This window comes from Penicillium canescens (assembly GCF_028828765.1).
Source record: "Penicillium canescens strain IBT 15451 chromosome Unknown utg000003l_segment0_segment0, whole genome shotgun sequence".
In the NCBI taxonomy this organism is placed as follows: domain Eukaryota; kingdom Fungi; phylum Ascomycota; class Eurotiomycetes; order Eurotiales; family Aspergillaceae; genus Penicillium; species Penicillium canescens.
In genome coordinates, this window is record NW_026703965.1 from 4,927,267 (window position 1) to 4,948,040 (window position 20,774).

The 20,774-nt window shown below is 50.0% G+C and overlaps 7 protein-coding genes across 7 annotated transcripts; 3 read left to right on the forward strand and 4 right to left on the reverse strand.

Moving 5' to 3' along the window:
* Positions 1–1,936: 1,936 nt before the first annotated feature.
* Positions 1,937–3,786, forward strand: N7446_005137 (putative oxalate decarboxylase; the record flags this gene model as incomplete). Its single annotated transcript, XM_058513885.1, is given in 7 exon segments — positions 1,937–2,219; positions 2,281–2,370; positions 2,493–2,659; positions 2,715–2,782; positions 2,834–2,954; positions 3,009–3,543; positions 3,561–3,786. 7 exon segments carry the CDS (start codon positions 1,937–1,939, stop codon positions 3,692–3,694), a joined length of 1,398 nt encoding a protein of 465 aa, XP_058375214.1. The 3' UTR covers positions 3,695–3,786.
* A 52-nt stretch (positions 3,787–3,838) lies between these two features.
* On the reverse strand, positions 3,839–4,571 carry N7446_005138 (uncharacterized protein; the record flags this gene model as incomplete). The annotated part of the gene is made up of 2 exons (XM_058513886.1): positions 3,839–4,009; positions 4,071–4,571. The coding sequence occupies 2 exons, from the start codon at positions 4,569–4,571 to the stop codon at positions 3,839–3,841; spliced, it is 672 nt and encodes a 223-aa protein (XP_058375215.1).
* A 2,007-nt stretch (positions 4,572–6,578) lies between these two features.
* On the reverse strand, positions 6,579–7,013 carry N7446_005139 (hydrophobin family protein; the record flags this gene model as incomplete). Its single annotated transcript, XM_058513887.1, has 3 exons — positions 6,579–6,617; positions 6,679–6,743; positions 6,797–7,013. The coding sequence occupies 3 exons, from the start codon at positions 7,011–7,013 to the stop codon at positions 6,579–6,581; spliced, it is 321 nt and encodes a 106-aa protein (XP_058375216.1).
* A 1,431-nt stretch (positions 7,014–8,444) lies between these two features.
* N7446_005140 (eukaryotic translation initiation factor 3 subunit D) lies at positions 8,445–10,277 on the forward strand (the record flags this gene model as incomplete). The annotated part of the gene is made up of 2 exons (XM_058513888.1): positions 8,445–8,649; positions 8,719–10,277. 2 exons carry the CDS (start codon positions 8,445–8,447, stop codon positions 10,275–10,277), a joined length of 1,764 nt encoding a protein of 587 aa, XP_058375217.1.
* Positions 10,278–13,007: 2,730 nt separating this feature from the next.
* On the reverse strand, positions 13,008–14,916 carry flbB (the record flags this gene model as incomplete). The annotated part of the gene is made up of 5 exons (XM_058513889.1): positions 13,008–13,470; positions 13,521–14,093; positions 14,142–14,229; positions 14,282–14,383; positions 14,874–14,916. 5 exons carry the CDS (start codon positions 14,914–14,916, stop codon positions 13,008–13,010), a joined length of 1,269 nt encoding a protein of 422 aa, XP_058375218.1.
* A 506-nt stretch (positions 14,917–15,422) lies between these two features.
* On the forward strand, positions 15,423–16,901 carry N7446_005142 (uncharacterized protein; the record flags this gene model as incomplete). Its single annotated transcript, XM_058513890.1, has 1 exon — positions 15,423–16,901. One exon carries the CDS (start codon positions 15,423–15,425, stop codon positions 16,899–16,901), a length of 1,479 nt encoding a protein of 492 aa, XP_058375219.1.
* A 443-nt stretch (positions 16,902–17,344) lies between these two features.
* On the reverse strand, positions 17,345–20,068 carry N7446_005143 (putative arsenite resistance protein Ars2; the record flags this gene model as incomplete). The annotated part of the gene is made up of 4 exons (XM_058513891.1): positions 17,345–17,899; positions 17,951–18,978; positions 19,020–19,916; positions 19,969–20,068. The coding sequence occupies 4 exons, from the start codon at positions 20,066–20,068 to the stop codon at positions 17,345–17,347; spliced, it is 2,580 nt and encodes an 859-aa protein (XP_058375220.1).
* Between the last annotated feature and the right edge of the window lie 706 nt (positions 20,069–20,774).

Consider the following 20,774-nt stretch of genomic DNA (forward strand, 5'->3'; position numbering starts at 1 on the left):
GCCCGGTGGCCCTTCGTCTTTCTTTCCGCTAATCCCACCATAGACATTCCTCGCAACGGAGAGTTCCGATAGCAATCGTAGAAATAGCTTCCCTTCATTGGTCTATCATCAGTACTATATATGTTCAGTCAAACATCACTAATTTAACCACTTCACATTCGCTTTCCATTTCTATCTCTCCTTTTTATTGGGGTTTAAAATATTTAAGGGGAAAAGAATGAATTTAAGCAGAATTAACATTTAGTTACTCCTAGAAATATCCTATTTCTGCTCGCGTAGAGTATTATTGTACATTTCAAACGCCTCCTTTCCGTCTAAGTAACCCATGGAAACACCATACTCATCACTCACAGATCGAAGAATTCCAGAAGCACACGAAGGTATATGCCAAACCCCGGAATCCGCTGTGCCAGGGGCGACCATACACCCATCTCATGCCATATCAAAGTCCCGAAATCCTGTACCAGGGCGACGAATTATCTCCGGCGAACTCTTGCTCAAATCCATTTAGTTTCAACATGGGATGGCACTGGCTCGCTACCAACACCATCTTCGGCTGCTACTAATTTTATCGCGCGGGGTTACGGAGTTTCGGCACTACTATGCCCTATAGAGACATGTTAGTATGAATGATCGTAGTGGCACGTCCCTCCTTGCCTTGTTTTTAGTCATTTGTATCCTTGCTATATCCACTTTCCTCACAAATAAGAGGCTGCAAACAGGCATCTAGGCCGTCGAGACAATTTCCCGGCAGTCCAAGGCCTGCCAACAAGGCACCTGTACTTTGCGTTGCCGCATATTTGATCCTCCCCAACGGTGTATATATATCCCTCACCTGAATGACTCGCATTTCTCCTCATGCGGGGATCGGGTGAAGACTGGTGATCCACCAACCGTTGAGGACCGTCGAGGCCTGTGTCCGCATGTCACCGAGATAGCCGAGCGATGGACGCTCTTGGCGCTTCTCGGTTGGCAAAGCTTAGCCCGATCAAGGTTCCCCCACTGTTTCTAGAAATAAATACACATGCCGTCTGTCATCTTCTGTGATAGTCGCGGTCGTGCGATTGCTACTGTCTCCTCGTTCGTCTGTGCAGCATAGACATCCATCCCATGACGTTCCAAACTGGGATTAGAGCAAAAGAAAGTGGGTGTGCTGGTTTTAGCTGCATGGATTGAGAACCTTGCTCCTCCGGAGGCCTTCCTTGCTTATACGCGAAAATGTGGATCTTATTCTGCTTTAATATAGGTGTTTCTCACCCTATGCTAATATTTGTATGCGGACGGATTGGCTGATAGTAAGCTTGAGCCGTGTTTACTTGGATGGTCTTCCCCATGAAGTGGACTCCTGTGTTTCTGAAGGACAATACTAACGTGGAAGCCTAGCATTCTTCAGCTCCAAGCTATATTCCACGCCTCACTTTAGTTAATTGTGGGGCCCAACACATGCAGCCCACACAATCTACAGTCTATTAATCTCTGACTGAAGCGATCCACACTACCCAGGTGGTATTGCTGTTTGACGCGGCAGACGACGGTACTATATCGCTTTCGGTGAGGGGTGACAGGACAGAGAAACTGTCTAGCCCCGTCATAATTTCTCCGTGTTTATCCCTTCTCCCCTCTCGGGATCATGTTCCCTGCCTATCCTGCAGCCAGTCAGCGTCTGTGTTTGAATGGCGATGTCCCGCTACCTTACCTCGTTCGGGGTCGCCATGAGGGGAAGCAACAGATCCACTGTGAGAACGTTGGAGAAGACCTGTCGGATGAGAAGGAACTAATGATACAGCACGAGAACATATGAGCTTCCTCTTACTGGTAGCCTGCAGTTAGCGACAGACATAAAAGGCCCATGGTACGCTGCTGTAGATCGAAGATATTTGGATTCGCCCCTCTTCTCAGTGTCTGTGTTGCATCTCAACCTATTGGGGCCATGAAAATGAAGATCACTCTTTTTGCCACACTCTTACATGTGCTGTCCCTAGTACAGGCTGCTCCAGCCCGAAGGAATAGCAATTCCAACCCCGGCCTTCGAGGAAGCGAATCGCTTGTTGGATATTCACCATCGGAACCCTCTGCTAGCAAATCAGCACCTGACATCAAATACACGCTACTTCCCGCACAGAAGGAAGACCCAAAAATTGGATCATATCTGGATTTTGAGAAAGCCGACAACCCCCAACCAATCCGTGGTTCGAGTGGTGGAGATGACCCGGGCCCGAGTACGTTTGCGTGGAACTATTTGATTTTGAGTCTGTATATCAATGCTGATACAATTTATAGGGAATTATAATTATGACCGGATTAACAGTGATAAGCTGGCACCTCCTGGGACCGATCATGGACAGACAATCAATGCTCAATGGCCCATGGGTAAGTATATCTCCTGCGATTAGCATATCCATAAGGTGCTAACTACGCGATAGGACTGAGTCATAACAGGTGATTACCCTTTCTGGTATAATTATACCTACACTAATATCTCTCAAGGCTAGGAATCGAGAGTGCAGGTTGGGCTCGCCAAGAAAATACCGTCGTCATGCCGGACGCCAAAATGATGGCAGGAGTCGATATGAGGCTTGAGCCTGCTGCCTATCGTGAGCTTCACTGGCATGTGGCATCCGAATGGTCCTTAGTATTGAATGGTTCATGCAGAATTCAGGTATTGGATCAGTCTTCAGTCGGACTGCTACTTGGGCATTAATTAACCATGTCAGGCTATCAATGAGAACGGAGAGACATTTCTTGATGACTTGAACGCTGGCGATGTCTGGTTCTTCCCTCCGTGAGTATTCCAATAGATTCTGTATCCATTGTGTTGATATTTTATCGTTAGTGGTATTCCGCACTCCATTCAAGCGCTCGATGACGGAGTGGAGTTCCTTCTCGTTTTCGATGACGGAGACTTTAGTGAGGATAACACCTTCCTTGCCACTGAAGTCTTCCTTCACACTCCGGTAATATCTGCACGTTTCTATCATCAAGATCCTAAATACTAATTTCGCGTGCAGAAAGAGGTGCTTGCCAAAAATTTTGGACTGACCACGTCGGCATTCGATAATATACCCGATGATGAACTCTATATTTTCAAGGGAACACCAGCACCGGCAGACATTGAAGAGCAAAACGTGACAACATCTGCTGGACTTGTGCCTCGCACTCAGAGCTACTCTTATCACTTCTCAGAGCAAGAAGCTCATAATGTTGCCGGAGGGTCTGTGAAGATTGTCGACCCGATCAATTTCCCTATTGCTAGCAACTTCTCCGCTGCTATCGTCACTGTTCACTCTGGTGGCATGCGTGAGATTCATTGGCATCCCACCAGTGATGAGTGGACGTTCTTCATATCTGGTCAAGGCCGAGCTACTCTCTTCACGGCTCCGAATGCTGCAACCACCTTTGATTATAGAGCCGGAGATGTCGGATACTTCCCCAAATCTAACAGTCACTATATTGAAAACACTGGAGATGAAGATTTGGTTTTCGTGGAAGTGCTTCAAGCCCCCAGTTCACTGGTATGTGTTCTTATCCGGTTTATGGGGACTGGTACTGACAATGTTTAGATATGGCCCTTGGTCAATGGATTGCCTCTACACCGAAGCAGATCATTTCCGACACACTCAATCTGAGCAATGACACACTGAGCAAGCTCAAAAAGGAGAAGCAATATGTCGTCGCTGGAAACACCACTTCATGAATCACTACATACATCGATTATCCCAGCACACATCTTACATGGTCCAGTTTGAGTCACATATCATTACAGTTTGAATACTACACAGAGAGAGAGAATGAAGACACATGTCAAGCTCTGCAAATAATAACCTTCAATATTGCTCTACTATGCCTTATAAGGTGGCGGTGAATCGTCATCATTGTCAGAGTCATCGTCGCTGTCCAAACTGACATCGGAATCGACATTGTAGACAGGAGGGTGCTCATCTAATCCATGGGTAGTCTTGGATTTCAACTGAGGAACCACAGGCGTAGCAATGGCGGCATGAACAGATATCTAGAGAGACAGGTCAGTCAATACTATCTACTATCTTCATATTCCAGATTGGCCCACTTACTCCCGTCCCTGAATCGTCCATCTTGATAGCGACCGGTTCACGATCCCCGATCTTGCCAACAAGTATGCCCTTCTTCCAAACACCGTATTTGAGAATCATTCCTCTGAAATCGGACCGAGAAACAACACATTCGGCCACATCACAGTCGGTCAAGCTAGCCCTCTCAATCTGGCTCTTCGAAATTGTTGTCCCAGTAATGGTACCGCGCTTCAGCTCACTTTTATCCATGATGACTGCCTTTTTCAGGGTCGATCGTTTTACCGAACTTCGGCCTTGCAGGACACTATCTGTGATCTCGCTGCGCTTTATGAGCGCGACATCTTGGAAATTGGAGTTTTTGGCCGTAGAGCGGGACGCGTATTCCACGTTTGATAAGATGCAGTCATTCAGAACACATCGCTTCACCGATGAATTTCTGATAGTGCAGCTTTGTAGGCTGCAGCGCATGAGGCTATTTCCGTCGCCGCTGAGGAAACTGCTACTGGCGTGTGATTCGTCCATGGCTGTGGCTTTTTTGAATACTATTTTTCTCGCGATAGTGAAGGTGAATGATTTTTTTATTATTCTTGTGCTCCACGGCGGCTGCAAGGGCAAGTGTAGGTAGGACAAAATTCAAGCTTCTTTTGGAGAGAAGGAAGTGTTATATGGAGTTACTGGGGAGGTGGGGCGATACGGGCCAATTCTCACGGAACGCTGTTGCCTGTACCGTCTATATATACGAATCAATTCAAAAGAACCAACGCCATCATTTAATAAAAATGGTTACGATAAAGACAAACATTCTTTGCTCCATTTTCTAACTCACAAAAATACCAAGCTTTTCGCTTTGTGGTGATATGTCCAGCAGTCGCATGGCCAGTCCTCATTCTCAGGCATTGTCGATGGATCATAACAGCGATCAACGGAGAGCTCAATACCATACTCCCACAATTGTTCAATATCATGGCTCCAGTCATCGTCCTTCATACTCTCCCAGTTATCAAACGCGTCAGAATCGTCAAACGTCGCATATTCGATAGTACGCAATTTGGGAGCTGTCCTTTCTTCAGCAATCCAATAACTCATCTATCCGTCGGCATTCTTTGTCGTTTCTTTCAAGAAAAGGGTGTCCAAACTTGCAGGAAGTAGCCCCCCAGAGCTGTTGATGTCCGTGTCCAATTCCTTTGGATGGAATATACTTGCGGAGGTTGTTAGATGTTTCAGATGCTCCAGATTGGTGAAATCGGAGTAAGGTTTCCTTTCGCAAATATCGAGGTCGAGATACTCTAACGTATTCGAAATGCATGTTGCCAAAGCTCGTATGTAAGCTTCTGTACATCAACGTGGATCAAACCCAGGAGGAAAAATGAAATTCCAATCCTTGCCCTTGAAAATTTCTGAGGCGATCAACCAATGTGAGAATCTCTCTGAGGGTATTTGATGAAACGTCGCAGTTGAGTAGGGTCAGCTCTTTCAGGCTTGGCTTTTCTTTCAAGGGTACTCTTGACGCAAATGGTCTCGGGTGTAAGCGGTCAATTTTTGCTCCTTGGATACAAAGTTTCTCGAGATTTTCCATAAAGAATACAATTTCGTTTGCACCCAATATCCACCAGTCTCTGTTGTTGGCCTTGAATGCTGCTCCCAGATATACTAAGCTAGGTTAATGAATTCACTCACACGTATCAGAAACTACATGAAGACTTACAGGAGCGTAACCTGCGTCCAGCAATTGCAGATCCTGGTCTTATTTCAACAAGTTCGTTTCTCGGGACGAACATGCCCAAGAGCCGATTGTTTGCTCCTCTAGGACGCAATCTAAAGGTACGCTTCGCAGACTCAACGTTTCCAGGTTCTTTAGTTCAAACAGAGCATCAAGGAGTGATTCATGGACTTTGTCGATGGGTTCATGGCGGTAATGGACCTGTAGCTCCCCCACAAGGGAAGATAGTGCAGAGCTACGTTGTACCGTTTCTGCAAACACATTGACGAATATAAAATTGGAATGATGATGTGCTGCGCAAGCCTTCGAAGAGAACCTGGAAGTCGTCGAAGATTGTTGAATATGATTTCCAGTAGCTCAGTGGGAAGGTTCTGAAAGAGACGATCGATGGTCGTCATGATCAATAGGTCTGAGGCCTGCATTTGAAATATATCCGGTCAACACGAAGTCAAGGAGATTACTTGATAATATGATGACAAGCGACAAGACGACGTGGGGTAGCATTGTGTTGGGCTAGTGCATGAAGGGGCCAATCATAGATCAGGAGGTTGACAAGCCTTGATACTTGTGGCTGCGTGCGTATATACTAAATACGTATAAAGACCATTGGGGACCAGTACAATTAGACTTGATATAATATAAATGACTAGCACGCATACAGCAATATCTGATAGGTAATTGCGCAGTATTATATTTCAATTAGATAAATATAAGAAGAAATGGGCTGTCGCCAGGAAAAAATAATATACACCTCCGCCAGCTAAGCTGTCAAGTGTTCGTTCCGATAATCCAGTTCTTGACTAGATTGATTACTCGAGATCAGCGCATCCGAGAGCGACAGTGCCACCCTATGAATATGTTAATACTGCTTCCCCAAAAGGTTTTCTTCAAACTATAGTCATCACGTACCAGGAGGTTGGCCTCAGAGCAGCACTGGGGCGCATTGTCACACTTGCCAGCCTCGTAGGCGTGGCCTGTCATGGGTTAGATTGATTGAGAGCCGAACGATGTATCAAGGTAGACATACAGGCAAGACCAATGGATCCAACGATCTCGGCGGCATTAACACCAAGCTCCTCAAGGATGGGATCGACGGTGGTGTCGAGAGGGGTGGTCAGGGTACCGCAGCAGAGGATAGGCTTGATACACTTGGAGTCGCGCTGCATCAAGCCACCATCCTGGGGCATAGCGGAAACCATGCCAGCACCGACGAGGGAGAGGACGGAGAGGACGGAGAATCTCATTTTGATGGATTGGTTGGTTCGTGGTTGGGTGAAGAGAAAGGATGTTCTCTGTAAAGGATAGAAAGCTGTAGTTGTGAGTGATGTCCAAAGCTATGGAATATCTTGATCTTTATATAGATTTTGCAGTGGTATACCTAGGGCATCAATGGCTTCCGAGCTTCTCCTATTTCGCAAAATTGGGTATTGTCATCACCGAGCACAGATACTTACAATATCCGGATGTGAGCTGTAGACAATGGACTCTCCGTGTCATCGGCCTAAAGGATCTACAAAACTCTAGATAGCAGATGGTGCCCATTGAGGCAACCTAAGAGGCTGCGACCACGAGCCGAGGCGCAAAAATGCAGGAACAGTAGGTACCGGAAGCGTAGAGCGGTTCCATAGATTGAGTTGACAATGTATAAAATTCCGTGAACTCTACGCGAGTGTCTTGGCTGTCGATCATTTTTGGCTGCTCAATTGCCATGAAACTGCCGATATCACTGGTTCCAAGGTCATGTAGATGCGAAATAGCCAGTGGGTCTCCGGTTCTTTCTCTCCATCAGTTCTCCGGGAGCCCCTATCAGTGGATCCAAATATCGAGATGATCTGCGTCGGGTCAAAGTCACTATGTCGATCCGACGTAAGGTACAGGAACAGTGCATTGTTCGCCCTATTAAAAGCAAAGTCAATTGATGATAGGCGAAGCAAATATGAACTGCTAACGATCCCTGTTGTGTGCATAATTTGTCATGGCGCGTGATGCGGTTGGAACCGAAAGGAGCGAAAAGGACCCGGAGATAAGCCTGAAGTCGTTGATTGAACACTGACCAGAGCATTGGAAGTTCCACAGGCTTGGTAACATTCGATCTGCCATAGTCAATGTCGATGACTGCATAAGCGAGGCTCCATATTCTTGGCCTCATCTTGGCTTCACTTCGTTGTCGTCATGGAGATAAGCGCCTGCTGAAACAGTTACGTGAACAGATTGTAGATATCGCTTGTCTTCCTTCCGTCTGCATTTTGAGTCGATCATGTCTTGGTTGAGGCTTGGGATCAATAATTGACAATAGTCATCAACCTCATGCACCGAGGAATGTGGTCGGTGAGAAGATAAGGTCATGGGCAGTTGCAAGTCCAGACATTTTTGGTAAAATATCACTCATGGGTCGGGAATACAGTATCTCATGGCCATCTCTGAGTGAACAGGGGCATAAAGAGAATGGCCTGCTCGCCAGCAAAATGAAGACGAAGCCAAAAAATATGGCCGTCAATATGGACAGATGTGGCGGTGCTACCCAGGTGTGGCGCTCTTGTACACACCGCCACAGCCTCGCGACACAAAAAACTTCCCTCAATTAATCTCCACATTGACAGTTCGACCAACCAACCTCTCTTCCTTTTTGATTTTTTGAGTATTTGCCCAGCGCATAATACTCTATCATAATCAAAATGGCTCCTATTTCTATCGCCGACTTGGTGGCCGCCCTCCCTGCGGAGGACTGCTGGGGCCCCTCCACCTCTGCCGACAACATGCTCTCGGGCGTGCCTTACGCTCCTTTCTCCAAGGGCGACAAGCTCGGCCGTATGGCTGACTGGACTGCTGAATCCAAGGAGCGCCAGAACCAGCGTCCTCAATACAACCGCGGTTTCAGAGGTATGTCCTTTGACGGCTTTTTTTTCTGCCCCTCTGCCATTGTTGAACATCAGCTAACTTGTTGAATAGACCAGCAGGCCTACGGCGCCGGTGCCACCAACCTGTTCAGCGTTGCTACCGCCGAGGACGAGTCCTCCTTCTCCGTCGTTGACAACACCCGCACCCAGAAACGCACTTTCGGTCGTGGCGGTGGCACTGTTTTCCGTGGCCGTGGTGGCCAGCGTGGTGCTATGAACCAGCGCGGTGGACGCGGTGGCTTCCAGCGTGTCGGTGCCGCTGGTCGTGGCCAGCAGGGTGGCTACTACGACAACCGCGGCGGCCGTGGTGGCCGTGGTGGCCGTCGTTTCGGCTGGAGAGACTACGACAAGCCCCAGCGCATCCGTGAGCCCTCCGTCAACATTCGTCCCGATTGGACCATGCTCGAGGAGGTCGACTTCAGCCGTCTGTCCAAGCTGAACCTCGATGCCCCCGAGGGTGAGGACCTCGACTCTTACGGTTTCCTCCACTACTACGACAAGTCCTACGACAGAGCCCCTGTTAAGAACGCAGAGCGCAGAATCCAGGCCCTCGACCGTGCCGCCTACAACGTCACCACCTCCCAGGACCCCGTCATCAACGAGCTGGCCGAGAAGAACGCCGCTACCGTCTTCGCTACCTCCGATATCCTCTCCATGCTGATGTGCGCCACCCGCAGCGTCTACTCCTGGGACATCGTCATCGTCCACCAGGGCGACAAGATCTACTTCGACAAGCGCGACGGTGCCTCCTTCGACCTCGTCAGCGTCAACGAAAACGCCGTCGACGCCCCTCTCGAGGTCGCCGAGGCCGCCGGCAAGCAGGAGCAGATCAACACCCCCAGCGCCCTGGCCATGGAAGCAACCATCATCAACCACAACTTCGCCCTGCAGACCCTTATTGAGTCCGAGCAGCAGAAGGTCTCCTTCGCCAAGCCCAACCCCTTCTACGACGAGGCCGAGGAAACCGAGCCCCTTGCCTCAAAGGGCTACAAGTACCGCCGCTTCGACATCTCCCTGGAGCGCGACGAAGAGCCCGTCTCCATGGTCGTCCGTACCGAGGTCGACGCCGTCATGAAGGGCGGCCCCACCGGTTCAGAGGACCAGCAGCTGACTATCAAGGCCCTGAACGAGTTCGACCCCAAGGCCCAGGGCTCCGGAGGTGCCCTGGACTGGCGCAGCAAGCTGGTCTCGCAGCGCGGTGCCGTCCTCGCCACCGAAATGAAGAACAACTCCTCCAAGCTCGCCCGCTGGACTACCCAGGCTATCCTGGCCAAGGCCGACGGCATGAAGCTGGGTTTCGTTTCCCGTGTTAACCCCCGCTCCGCAGCTTCCCATGTCGTCCTGGGTGTTGTCGGCTACAAGCCTAAGGAGTTCGCTACTCAGATGAACTTGAACCTCGGTAACGGTTGGGGTATTGTCCGTACTATTGTTGACCGTATTCGCACGCTTGACTCTGATGAGCCTGCTGATAAGGTTAAGAAGTACGTTCTGATCAAGGACCCTAACAAGTCGGTGCTCCGTCTTTACAGTGTCCCTCCCACTACCTTTGAGGAGGATGATGAGGCTGAGGTTGAGGTTGAGCAGTCTGATGAGAAGTCTGATGATGAGTAAACTTTTGGATGACTTTATGTTGTTGAATGTGCATACGTACTCTACCTAAAATTTGATTTATATTGCCTGCTTCACTATACTAAATATTTCATATATGTTGAATAGAATGAGAAGTTCATTACTATCATTCCATACTACGTCAACAAGACCATTAAAATCCCCGATACATGTACATATCCATATCTACCAAAAGCTAGGTATCAATCATAGTTACACATAGAATTTGAGGACCTGTGAAATTGACGCCGAAATTGACCGCATTGGAGGCCAGAAACGGCCGCCTTTCCACCCGTAACTTTGGGCGGCGAGCCGCCGCTTGACCGCCCACCGCCCTGCACCACCGCCCAGCGCTGTTAGTTCATCCTCCGGTCCTGATGTTGGCGCTCAACCTAGTTGACTAAATTTGCTAACCCTAGCGATGGGCAGACAACTCTACGTGGTGCTGAGGATCAGTACTCTGGCAATTTTTCCGCGCCTTCTGCCAGGGGAAGCAAAGATCTGACCAGGGATCTACGCCTTTCACTAAAGCGTACCGTCAAACATCGAGAATGGCTACTCTAATGCCCCGCGGATATCTCTCTGCCACCGAATACCGTTTCGACGAAGAACAAACTGACGCCATTGTTCGAACCACCGCCTACCATCGCCAAGACTACTGTCTCTCCATGATCTGGTACTCGCCTCGTGAACACGTCGATATTCGTCCGTCAATAGCAACACCCTTCCAGCGGACTTCGAATGTTGGACTCGGCTCCCTCGACCGGCTACCCCTCGAGCTCTTGTTTGACACCTTGTATCGTCTGGATATGCATTCTCTGTTCAAATTTCGACAAATAAATCTTAGATCAAGACTGATTGTAGACTCTCAACCTGTATCAGAGGGTAGTCTCGTATGGACTGAACCTTTTCTGCGCCTTGTTACGAACACGACTTGCCATCGATATTTCTCTGCTCGACTTTTACAACGCATTATGTATCAAGGCATGCACTTTTTGCGGCGAATTCGGCGGATTTATATTCCTCCTAACTTGGAAACGATGCTGTTTTAAATGCCTCCAGGGGTCTCCGGAGACCCAAGTGCGGACTCTCGCCTCAGTCCGAAAGCGATTACAGATGACTAAAGTTGAATTAGACCAACTGAGGTCATTCAAGTCCTTGCCTGGAATATACTCGATGAATGAATCTGTACAAAATTCCCGCATTACGATCGTTTGTCTTCATCAGGCTACTTTGGCTTGCAGACGGCAACCGCATGCACTTGCGCAAGCCCAAATATCGAGCTTTGACCGAAATCAAAAATTCAACTTTATGGGGTCATGTGCACTTCCTTATTACGATAAACTAACTGGCAGAGTTGAACACGGAATCTCATGTGCCGGGTGTCAGCTTGCTCTTGAAAAAGATATTATCGGCACCAGGGGTACGAAATGGGGATACGAGACTCGAGACAAAGTGTATGCGCAAGACTGCTTCCTGGACCACTTTCGGTGGTGTGAACAGGCACAGCTCTTGTGGAGATCGAGTGGCGAAGGTAAAAACAGGCCACCCGAGCTACCTGTGTCTGCTCGGACAGGAGGCTACTTTCGCAGAAGAGAATGACAATCATATAGAGTCCATTTGTTATGTATTGCAGCACACTACCTCGTAGTGACAAAGAAGACGATACAGCTCCACAGCTCACAGGCTGTGCTTTATTCTTGCATAATTCTCCCATTTGATCCGTAAATTTCACCTCCATGGCAGAAAACTGGACATGCCACGGACTTGTCCAGGTGCGACATATTTCGTGAGTGGGCAGGATAAAATAATACTTGCAGCATACTCGTGGAGGGTGTTGGAGAGGGCCGCCTAGGTATTAGGAATTGCGCGTGATTTGAGGTGTAGAGTATTGTCTGGCCAATAATATTTTATGAACACACTACTTCTTCACTATATTTACACACTCAATCTTTCCTCTTGTTCCACGCAGACAGAATTTGTACATGGCGAAGAAGCCAAAAGCCAATTTAACATTACAACATGCAGTGCAATTGCACCTTGTTAAACCAGGTTCCACAATTGAGCTACCTCTGTACTCCGTACAAGTTGACCCCTGCATCCAATTTCCTCGGATCGTTTATGTTTTATGGCTTGTTCCTCTGATTATGCATGTTACCGGGGTTGATGCGGCCATGGACGCCAAGGGGCAGAGAGAAGATTATTGTGTTGGTGGCTTAATGTACTTAATGTACTTAGGTGAGGTTAGGGTTACATATGTACCTAGCTATTCTGTCATTGTATGTAAGAGGCGAAATGTTTAGTGTTGAAGATATCAAAGTAATACGATAGTATTATTGGTAGCCACCAGGGTGACCAATTGACGGGACAGATCAGATGAGGGGGAAACACAGAAGAAGGAAAGCAAAAATAAGGGTAGACACTCTCGAGGGTCGAGGTACACAATCGCCTAGGGGCAACGTTCACTTTATATACAACCCGCTCAACGAGTGAGTGTCGAAGAGAAGGAGATGGAAAGAGGCATGACAGGAAAAGTGGCAGAGAAAATATAAAGTAGAGAAGATACGTAATTCAGACAGTTCACAATAAACAGCCAAAGTGAAGTCAAGTCAAGTCAACGTCGAAGCCAGACCAAACCGCAAACAAAGCTCCAAAACACTCCATAAGAAAAGGAAACCACAATTTTCAGGCATAATATCATAATCGTTTTTCGTTGCTTGAATCACCAATTGCTTAGCCATACATCGACTCATCGGCTGTGCCAGACATGCCGAGATCGACCTTGGTGCCGAGAACACTGCTCAGACAATCAATCAACTCAAAATCCTCGACAACTGCGCCGAAGCCGTAGCAGCGGACTTTAGTGTTGAGGGTATCTATGATGATCTTGACGTCTTCGCGGCGGAGGGTAGTGTACAACTCGTGGTTCTTGAGGCACTGCAGGGCCATAATGGGTGTAATTTGGCCATCGGTGACGAGCTGGCGACTGAGGTTGAGGAGAGTGCTTAGGTTTGCATGCGGGAGGTCGGGGGCTTTGTGGGGGTATGGTTGTTCGTGCGTTGTTTTGGCGATGTAGCTCGGTGGTGGGCATGTTGCCATCAGAGCATGGCCTGAGAACGGCATATCCTCGTCATCGGCTTCCGTGACTGAACGGCGGCAGAGGTAGTCCGTGTGTTCGCGGCAGGGGCCTTCCAGGCTGTGGGGTGGTTAGTTTCTTTGTTTGTCAGGCTGGGCTGGAGGACTTACGTTAGGATAAAGTCAACCTGTAGTTGCGGGTCACTTTCAAAGACACCGCTTATACGAGGCATGGGCTGCACGGAATCGACTGGTGCGCATGACGACCGATCCATGCCCATGGGTTGCGCGCCTGAGCTGGTCTGATATACTTGCTGTTGAGGCGCATACCCGATTGGAGGCGACACCTCGGAGTGGGAGTGATCGGCGGTATTGTGAAGCGGGCTCATGCCAGAGGATGATATTGTGGTGGCAGGCGTCGTGTTGTGGTTGCTGACCGAGTGAGTGAAGCCTGCAGTCTGCGATGCGGATGCAGTGCTGCTGCCACCAACAGGGCTAGATTGGTAGCCGACCATCGGGGGACGCTCCGCTCGACGGCGCTCCAGATCGGCTTCGTATTGGATTCCATGTGCCGCTAAGATCTCTCGCAAGATTTCGTTCTCGTCCCGAATTGCATGAATGATCTCTCGTTGCTGCTGGGCATTCGCATTGGCCTCGGCGATCTCGGTGGTGTATGCCTCCTTCAACCGCAATACTTCCGTCTCCAAATTCCGCATGTATTGCTCCTTTCGTTCGCGATGCGTCCTAGGGCAATCAGTCCTGGTCTGTGGAATGGAAATCCGGGGTATGTACCTCTGAGCCTGGCGGTTCAGCTCCTGTCGCCTGGTCAGTGCAGGCTTGCTATCCGGCTTGGGTCCACGGCGTTTGGGCATTTGGCCATCTAGAAAGGTTGAGCGGGGTCCGGTTGTGCGAGACAGATGGAGATCAATCACCTCGGGTTGTTTTCTTGGGAGCTTGCTGCTGTCCTCCTCCTCCTCCGAACATCTTGAACAACTCCGTACCGAAACCTTTAGAAGATGGGGTGGACGGTTCCTCTGCGATCAGCTGCACCGTACACTCCGGGGCCAAGGGCCTAGCCGGAGATGCAATGGCGCAAAAAAAGTCAGTGTCAAGGTCACAAATCGAGGGGAATTAAAAGGATTGGGTGGCTGTTGGAAGGCCCGGGCCAGCGGTCGGGAAAGCCACAATCCAATCTGGATAGCTTCGGTGGCGAGACTCGGGGAACCCCGTTGAGCTTGACTCCGGGGTTCCGAGCTCCGCCAGAGTCACCAGCCAGCGCGATAATCGAGGAATCGGGGGCAATTGCGACTGTCTGCTCGATCCGCTGAGATCGAGGAGCGCTGTGACCAAGCGTTCCCCGATCGCAAAAACTCGGGCCATTTCATCGAGAAAAATCAGGCCACACCAACTGAAAAGGGCTTGGAGACCACACGGAAAGCAGATTGCAGATGAGATTGACCAGCAGATCGAATAGCAAAGATGGGCTCACCAAACAGACACCAGGGCATGCAAAATTGCACTTACCATACCGTATGGAGTGGTCCATCGGGTAGACCCCACCAGCCATGATGAAGGGATAGGCAAGGAGAATGTGTCAGTGAGAATAGAGCGGATATCGAGTATGAAGGGGAAGAGCTGAGAGAGGTGAAGAAGGGAAGTGGGAAGTGGATGTGATAAGTACGGAGGGACATCGTATAGGTAGATGGATCTTCACTTATTTTACAGTACAAACGAATTATGCAAAGGCGTTTCGATCTATCTCCACAAGTGGTACCCTCCTACTACGGACTAAATTCTACTTACAGACCGATAACCCCCAATTGCAAGTCTTAAGGGCGTTGGGGGCTGGGTAGTTACTTACATGGTACCTCGCTCTACCGTCTGATCACAGCGGCCGAGGAAGTACCTGAAAAGTACCCAGTTCAACCTTGTGATGAGTCCAAAGGCTCCTCCAATCACCCTACTACATCTCCCAATGGTTCTGGGGAGACGGAGCATTTGGACTCTGACAAATACTCTGCCAACTTGCAGAGACCGACAGGGACTGATCGCCTCTAGTCCTCCATATGTCCAATGGATGAAATTCTCGTTCATGTCACGGCCCCCAGTTCCGTGAGAGACGACGCACGCTACCGGGCCCAAGTGGCCGCTATCCTGAGCTTCCAATGTGCCTCGCGCCACCCAATCTCAGGCACGGAGGCAGATATCAGGGATCATCACTCGCATCAAGTATCCGCCTTGGATCTCCTCCCTAAGTCCCCTAAGTCAACTATCCAACACGAGGCCTCCCCAATATTCCGGGAGGCGTCCCGACCCGCATGGGAGATATTCCCAGATCGTCACTCGGTCCCTGAGGGTGAGCGCGACAATGATCTACAAAACCCGGGCGATCATCACATCCCTGGTCGAGACCTCGACTCGCTCGAGAGTCTCATCAGTGTGATTCCAGATTCTCAGCCTGAGATCGTCGCTCCAGATCCAGATCCCGATGAACTATTTGGCTCGGGTCCGGCTTTTGCAGAAATATTGTCTCCGCTGCAGGCTTACCCACTCTCCAAAAGGCGTTGCATACAGCCACAGACTCACACACAGACACAGACCCTTGATGTACAGGACCATGTTGCGCAAGTCCATGTCTCTCCTGCAGCTGAATCTGATATCACACGTCGGGATTCCCACTCTGCAACGGATCCGCCCGCTGATATCGATATCCACGCTGTGCAACATGTACATGTCGCCATAGGAGATGCTCTCAATCCCATCCCTATATCGAGTTCGATTGAGGAGTCGACTTGCGACGAGAGCAATGACTCTCCTATACCGACTTCTGTTATGCCACTTCCAAAACCCCTGACTCTCACATCCACTACCACTACTTCTACCACTACCACTACCGCTACTCCTTCCACTACCACTCTCCCTCTCCATCATCCTCCCACCGTCAACCTCACAACCCTCCCTCTTGAAATCCACGCCCCCCAACCTCCAATATCAACAGCCCCCTTCACAACACATATAACACCAACCCTATGCATGCTCACGGACCGTCTCAGGCCAGAGCGTACTTATAAGCCAACCCATCAAACAAGGGATCTGGATCCCCTGGAACGCGGGCATTGGTTTATACAGTTCAACATTGATTCATCCCAAACCCAACACCCAAGCACAACCTCAAAAGAACAAGAACAAGAACAAGAACGAGAACGGGAAAAGCAAAAAGAAAAAGAAGAAACCTGGCCCTCCCCCTCCTTCCACACATTCTGGACCTTCCTCACAGACTTCATCTCAAAAGATGGTCGAGCAGGCTGGGGCGTATGGTGTATCCTAGAACGATCTCCTCCGGCGAGAGGAGGTGGATCGACAATTCCACCGAACTCGGGCATGACAGAACCTATAGATGCCTCCGTCCCTGTTTCACTCAAGGTATATGCATGGGGCGAAGTCGCCATGCATATTTACCTTCTTCTGTTTCTTGCTAGTGAGCGAAGGATTCGGGGGATGGGGGTTCAGTGGAGGGATGCTGGGGAGGATGTCGTTATTCAGATGCCCTAAGTTAGGAGTATCCGGTATCATGTACTATTATAATGAATTTTAGCTTGGGTTAGCATCTTGGAAAGAGGTTGCTAGATGGGGCTTGTATAAATTATACCCACTATTTTTATGACTGCACGTACCGGGTGTTGGAAAAAATTTGTGATATCTGGATCTTCAATTTCTGATTTTGAAAATAGGGATATTGTACATGCTAAAGATAAAGAAGACAAGAAAAGCCCGACGGGGAAGAAGTGATAAACAACAAAAAAGAAATGGTAAAAGCGAACCTCACAGATTGAGGAAGCCATGGAAATCAGTAATAAGCAAGTCGGGGCCATCACCCTCCAGCCATCCTGCATATGCGCCGTATCGCCAGTTGAAGGATTGAAAAAGATAACTAAAGGAGAGTAAACAAAACAAGAGAATGGATAAGATCGGGAGTGGTAGATGTCAAGATTGATCTAGTAGTTCAACTCGCCGCTGCCGGAGGCGTCGACTGCGTCAAGATCCTCATAGCTCTTCAAGCTGCGGCCTTGGACGGCTTCGCGGGGTGGCATGGGTCCGCCGTTCGAGCCCATCGAGTCTGGGAATGGATTTGGCGGGACCATGTTAGCGGCGGGGTGGCCGGCTGGGACTATGGCCGGGCGACCACCGTACATGCCGGAGATGCCGCGGGGAGGGCTCAATCTGCCGTTGCCGTTGAATCGGCGACGGTCGTAGGGACCGGGACGGTTGTGACGGTGTTGGCCACGGCGCATAACGCCGGGCTGGTGCAGACCGTGGCTGTCATGGCCCATTGCATTGCTGTTCCAGCCAGCACCCATCATAGGCATGCCACCTGCGGGGAAGTTGGCCATGCTGTTGTTGGACATGTAAGGCATGCCAGAGAGGCTGAAGCCACGGGGTGTACCAGCCTGGCCGTGGCCAGGAAGGGGGAAATGACCGTTGCTGTTGGCGTCGGATCGAGATGGGGCAATGCGTGATGGGTCCAGGACGTAAGCGTTTACAAGTGCAAGCTGATAACAGGTTAGTATGAAGGATGTCATGGGCATGCTGTGAATACTTACATCTTTTTTGATACCTTCGAACCATTCGGTGTGACGCTTCTCAATATGCTTGCGCCAGAATTCCTGGGCTTTGAAAAGCTTAGTGCACTCGGGTGCCTTGCAACGGAACTTGGAGTCATCTTCCTGCTTCATATACTTAAGGAGTTCATCTTCAAGCGCATCTTCCACGGGCTTGCCACCCAGTTTTGCAAGATCAGCGTTCTCGGGTTCTAGGATCTGCAACAGCTTGTCCTCAAAAGTCTTTACCCAGTTGAAGGCACGTTGCAACTGTTGTTCCGACTTAGAACCGTGCCGCTGAGATCGCTTGTCCTGAACGGGAGAAGAGGGGTCCTCTCCTTCCTCGCTAGGTTCTTTTTTCTTGACAGGGAACGGCTGGCCAAGAGCACTTGCTCGGGCAACCTCCCTAGCCTGGCTGGAAAGACCAGTACGTGGGCGACGAAGATGTCCTCCGGGGCACTTGCGGCTAAGCTCATGAACCGAATCACTCTCGAAAACACAGAAGAAGCAGAAGTTGTAGACGCGGCGGAGGTATTCGACAAGCAGGTCCAGAGTCTTTTTCTTTGCTGTCAAGTCCTCGTCATCAACCTCTTCCTCGGCAGGAGGTTCCTTCTCTTCGCCTTCTTCAACCTCTTCCGGGTCTGAGTGTTTCACGCTGACTGGTCCAGTAGCAGGAGCCTGGAGCTCGCCCTTGCCACGCAAGTTCTCGACATATTCCTCGACCTTGCTGAGCCCATCCACGTTGCCCATTTCAAAGTCCAACTTGGTGACTAACCGTCTGGCCATTTCAAGGTCACGCTCAACTCGCTCGGGTGCAGAGAACAAATCCCACAGAGCTTTCTTGCGTGGTTGCAACGCGGGTACATGGATACCGACATGGCAGACAAAGTCGCCGTGAACAGCATCGTGAATCGTCTTGTCATTTACGGCCTCAAGAGCTCTCTCAGCAACGGGGCCTGTAGTTCCATTGGCACCTGGATCCTGATCCATATCCTCGCGCTCCTCCTCGCGTCCATCTCCTCGCTCCACGACTGTGGTGTTGGCAGAGGATGTAACATGATCCATCCCATACGATGGAACTTTTTGGAAGGGTTTGGATCGCTCAGGCTGAGGCCCTTGAAGCCACCATCCTCCTCCCCGAGATGCTCCTTGCAGAACTCCTCGATCTTAGTACGGCTGACGTTCGGCGCAAGTGTCTTGATAAGAAGGGCAGGCTGAGAGAGCGCTTCGTCACGAAGCTCTCCACCACGGACTGGAAGCAGATCCAGGACACCCATGTTTTCAGTGGGAGCCGTTGTTTCGCCTTCTTCCTTCTCAACCACACCTCCGGCACCGTCACTGTCATTCTTGTAAAGACCTTCAAGTGTGAAGTCTCTGAAAACATCGTTCTCCATATCCCGCTGCCACTGCTCATATGCAGCCTGGCGAAGAGGGAAGAGACGAGCACGAAGGGCATCACGAATCTCGGGAACATAGCGCTCTTTAAACCATTCTTCATTGCGGTGCTGTTGAACAAACAACCTGGCCAATCGGACCTGCAGATCAACCTTGTATGAATCATAAGCCGCCTGGATTTGCGCACGTTCCTTTTCGCGATCCTCGCGTGCCTCACGCTCTCCTCGAACTCGACGTCCACCGTTTTGAACACGCTCCCTCTCCTCGGTCACATTTTGCTCGGCTCTCCACCATTCGGCAAACCAATTGAATCCCACCTGGAAATCAAGGCTGAGAGGGTTTGGCATCGGGTTGGTAGGAAGGGGGCGCTTTCCGCCATCTTGTCCAGGAACATAACGGTCAATGTTGGCCGCCATTGGGGAAGGGGGCCGTCGGCGGTCTTCGCGCTCACGGGCGGCACTTTCACGAGAGCCATTGTAGAAGTCCTCGCGGTGAGTACGACGGTCTGAAGGTTCGTAGCGATCAATCACAGGAGAGCGGGAGCGCGGACGGGGCCGTCGACGATCCTGAGATGCTGCTTGATTGTCAACTTCCACATGTCTCCGAACAACACGCCTGTCACTTACCTGGAGAACGACGTCTGTAAGAATCCCCAGGGGTGCGTCCCGAGAAGGAGTCAACCTCGCGGCTTCTGCCGGGGGAAGCAAAACCATCATAAGAATCCATTGTTCCGAAGCTTCCGGTGTTATCTTCCAAAGTACGCGCCTTGGCCACAAGTATTGGTCCAAGACTGACTCTGGATGAATTAACAGGCACGGAGCAGTCTCAAGCGATCGATCCGAAAGGAGGGAGGGAGGAGCCGCGCAATAAGCTAAGATTCGGTATCGTCAACGTTAGACCAAGCAACTTCATACGAGATAGCGGTGGCGGCTAGAAAGTTCAAGGATAACAGAGGCATTGTGTTCGGGAAATAGAAGAAAGAAGGTCACACAGCTGCCGGAATGAGGGTCCCAGGGAAGGTGACGTTGGGGACATCGTGCAGCAGGTGTATGGGGTATAAAAGAGATAAATTGAAGGAGCTCGCAAGAGCCATATCAAGCAGTCAAAGATGCATATAAGAGGAGCCAACAAGCGCAGCGGTGGCAAGAAAGTGAAAGGGGATAAAGCAGGGATAGAAAAGAGACTGGGGGAGAAAGCCAAATTGAAAGAGAAGAGGGCCACCTACAAGAAGCCTGCGAAACGCGATTGATGAGAGAAGAAGAAGCCGAGGAGGTGAACAGAGCTGGAGAGAGCTTGGCGCTTTGCCCAATGGGGTAAGGCGTGACGGGGATGACTGGCAGATGCTGATTGGCTGGTTCCGGATAGGAAACAAGGCGCGTTAGCAATGTCAAATGTTCCAGTTGTGGATTGAACGAAATTGGAATCGGAGAGA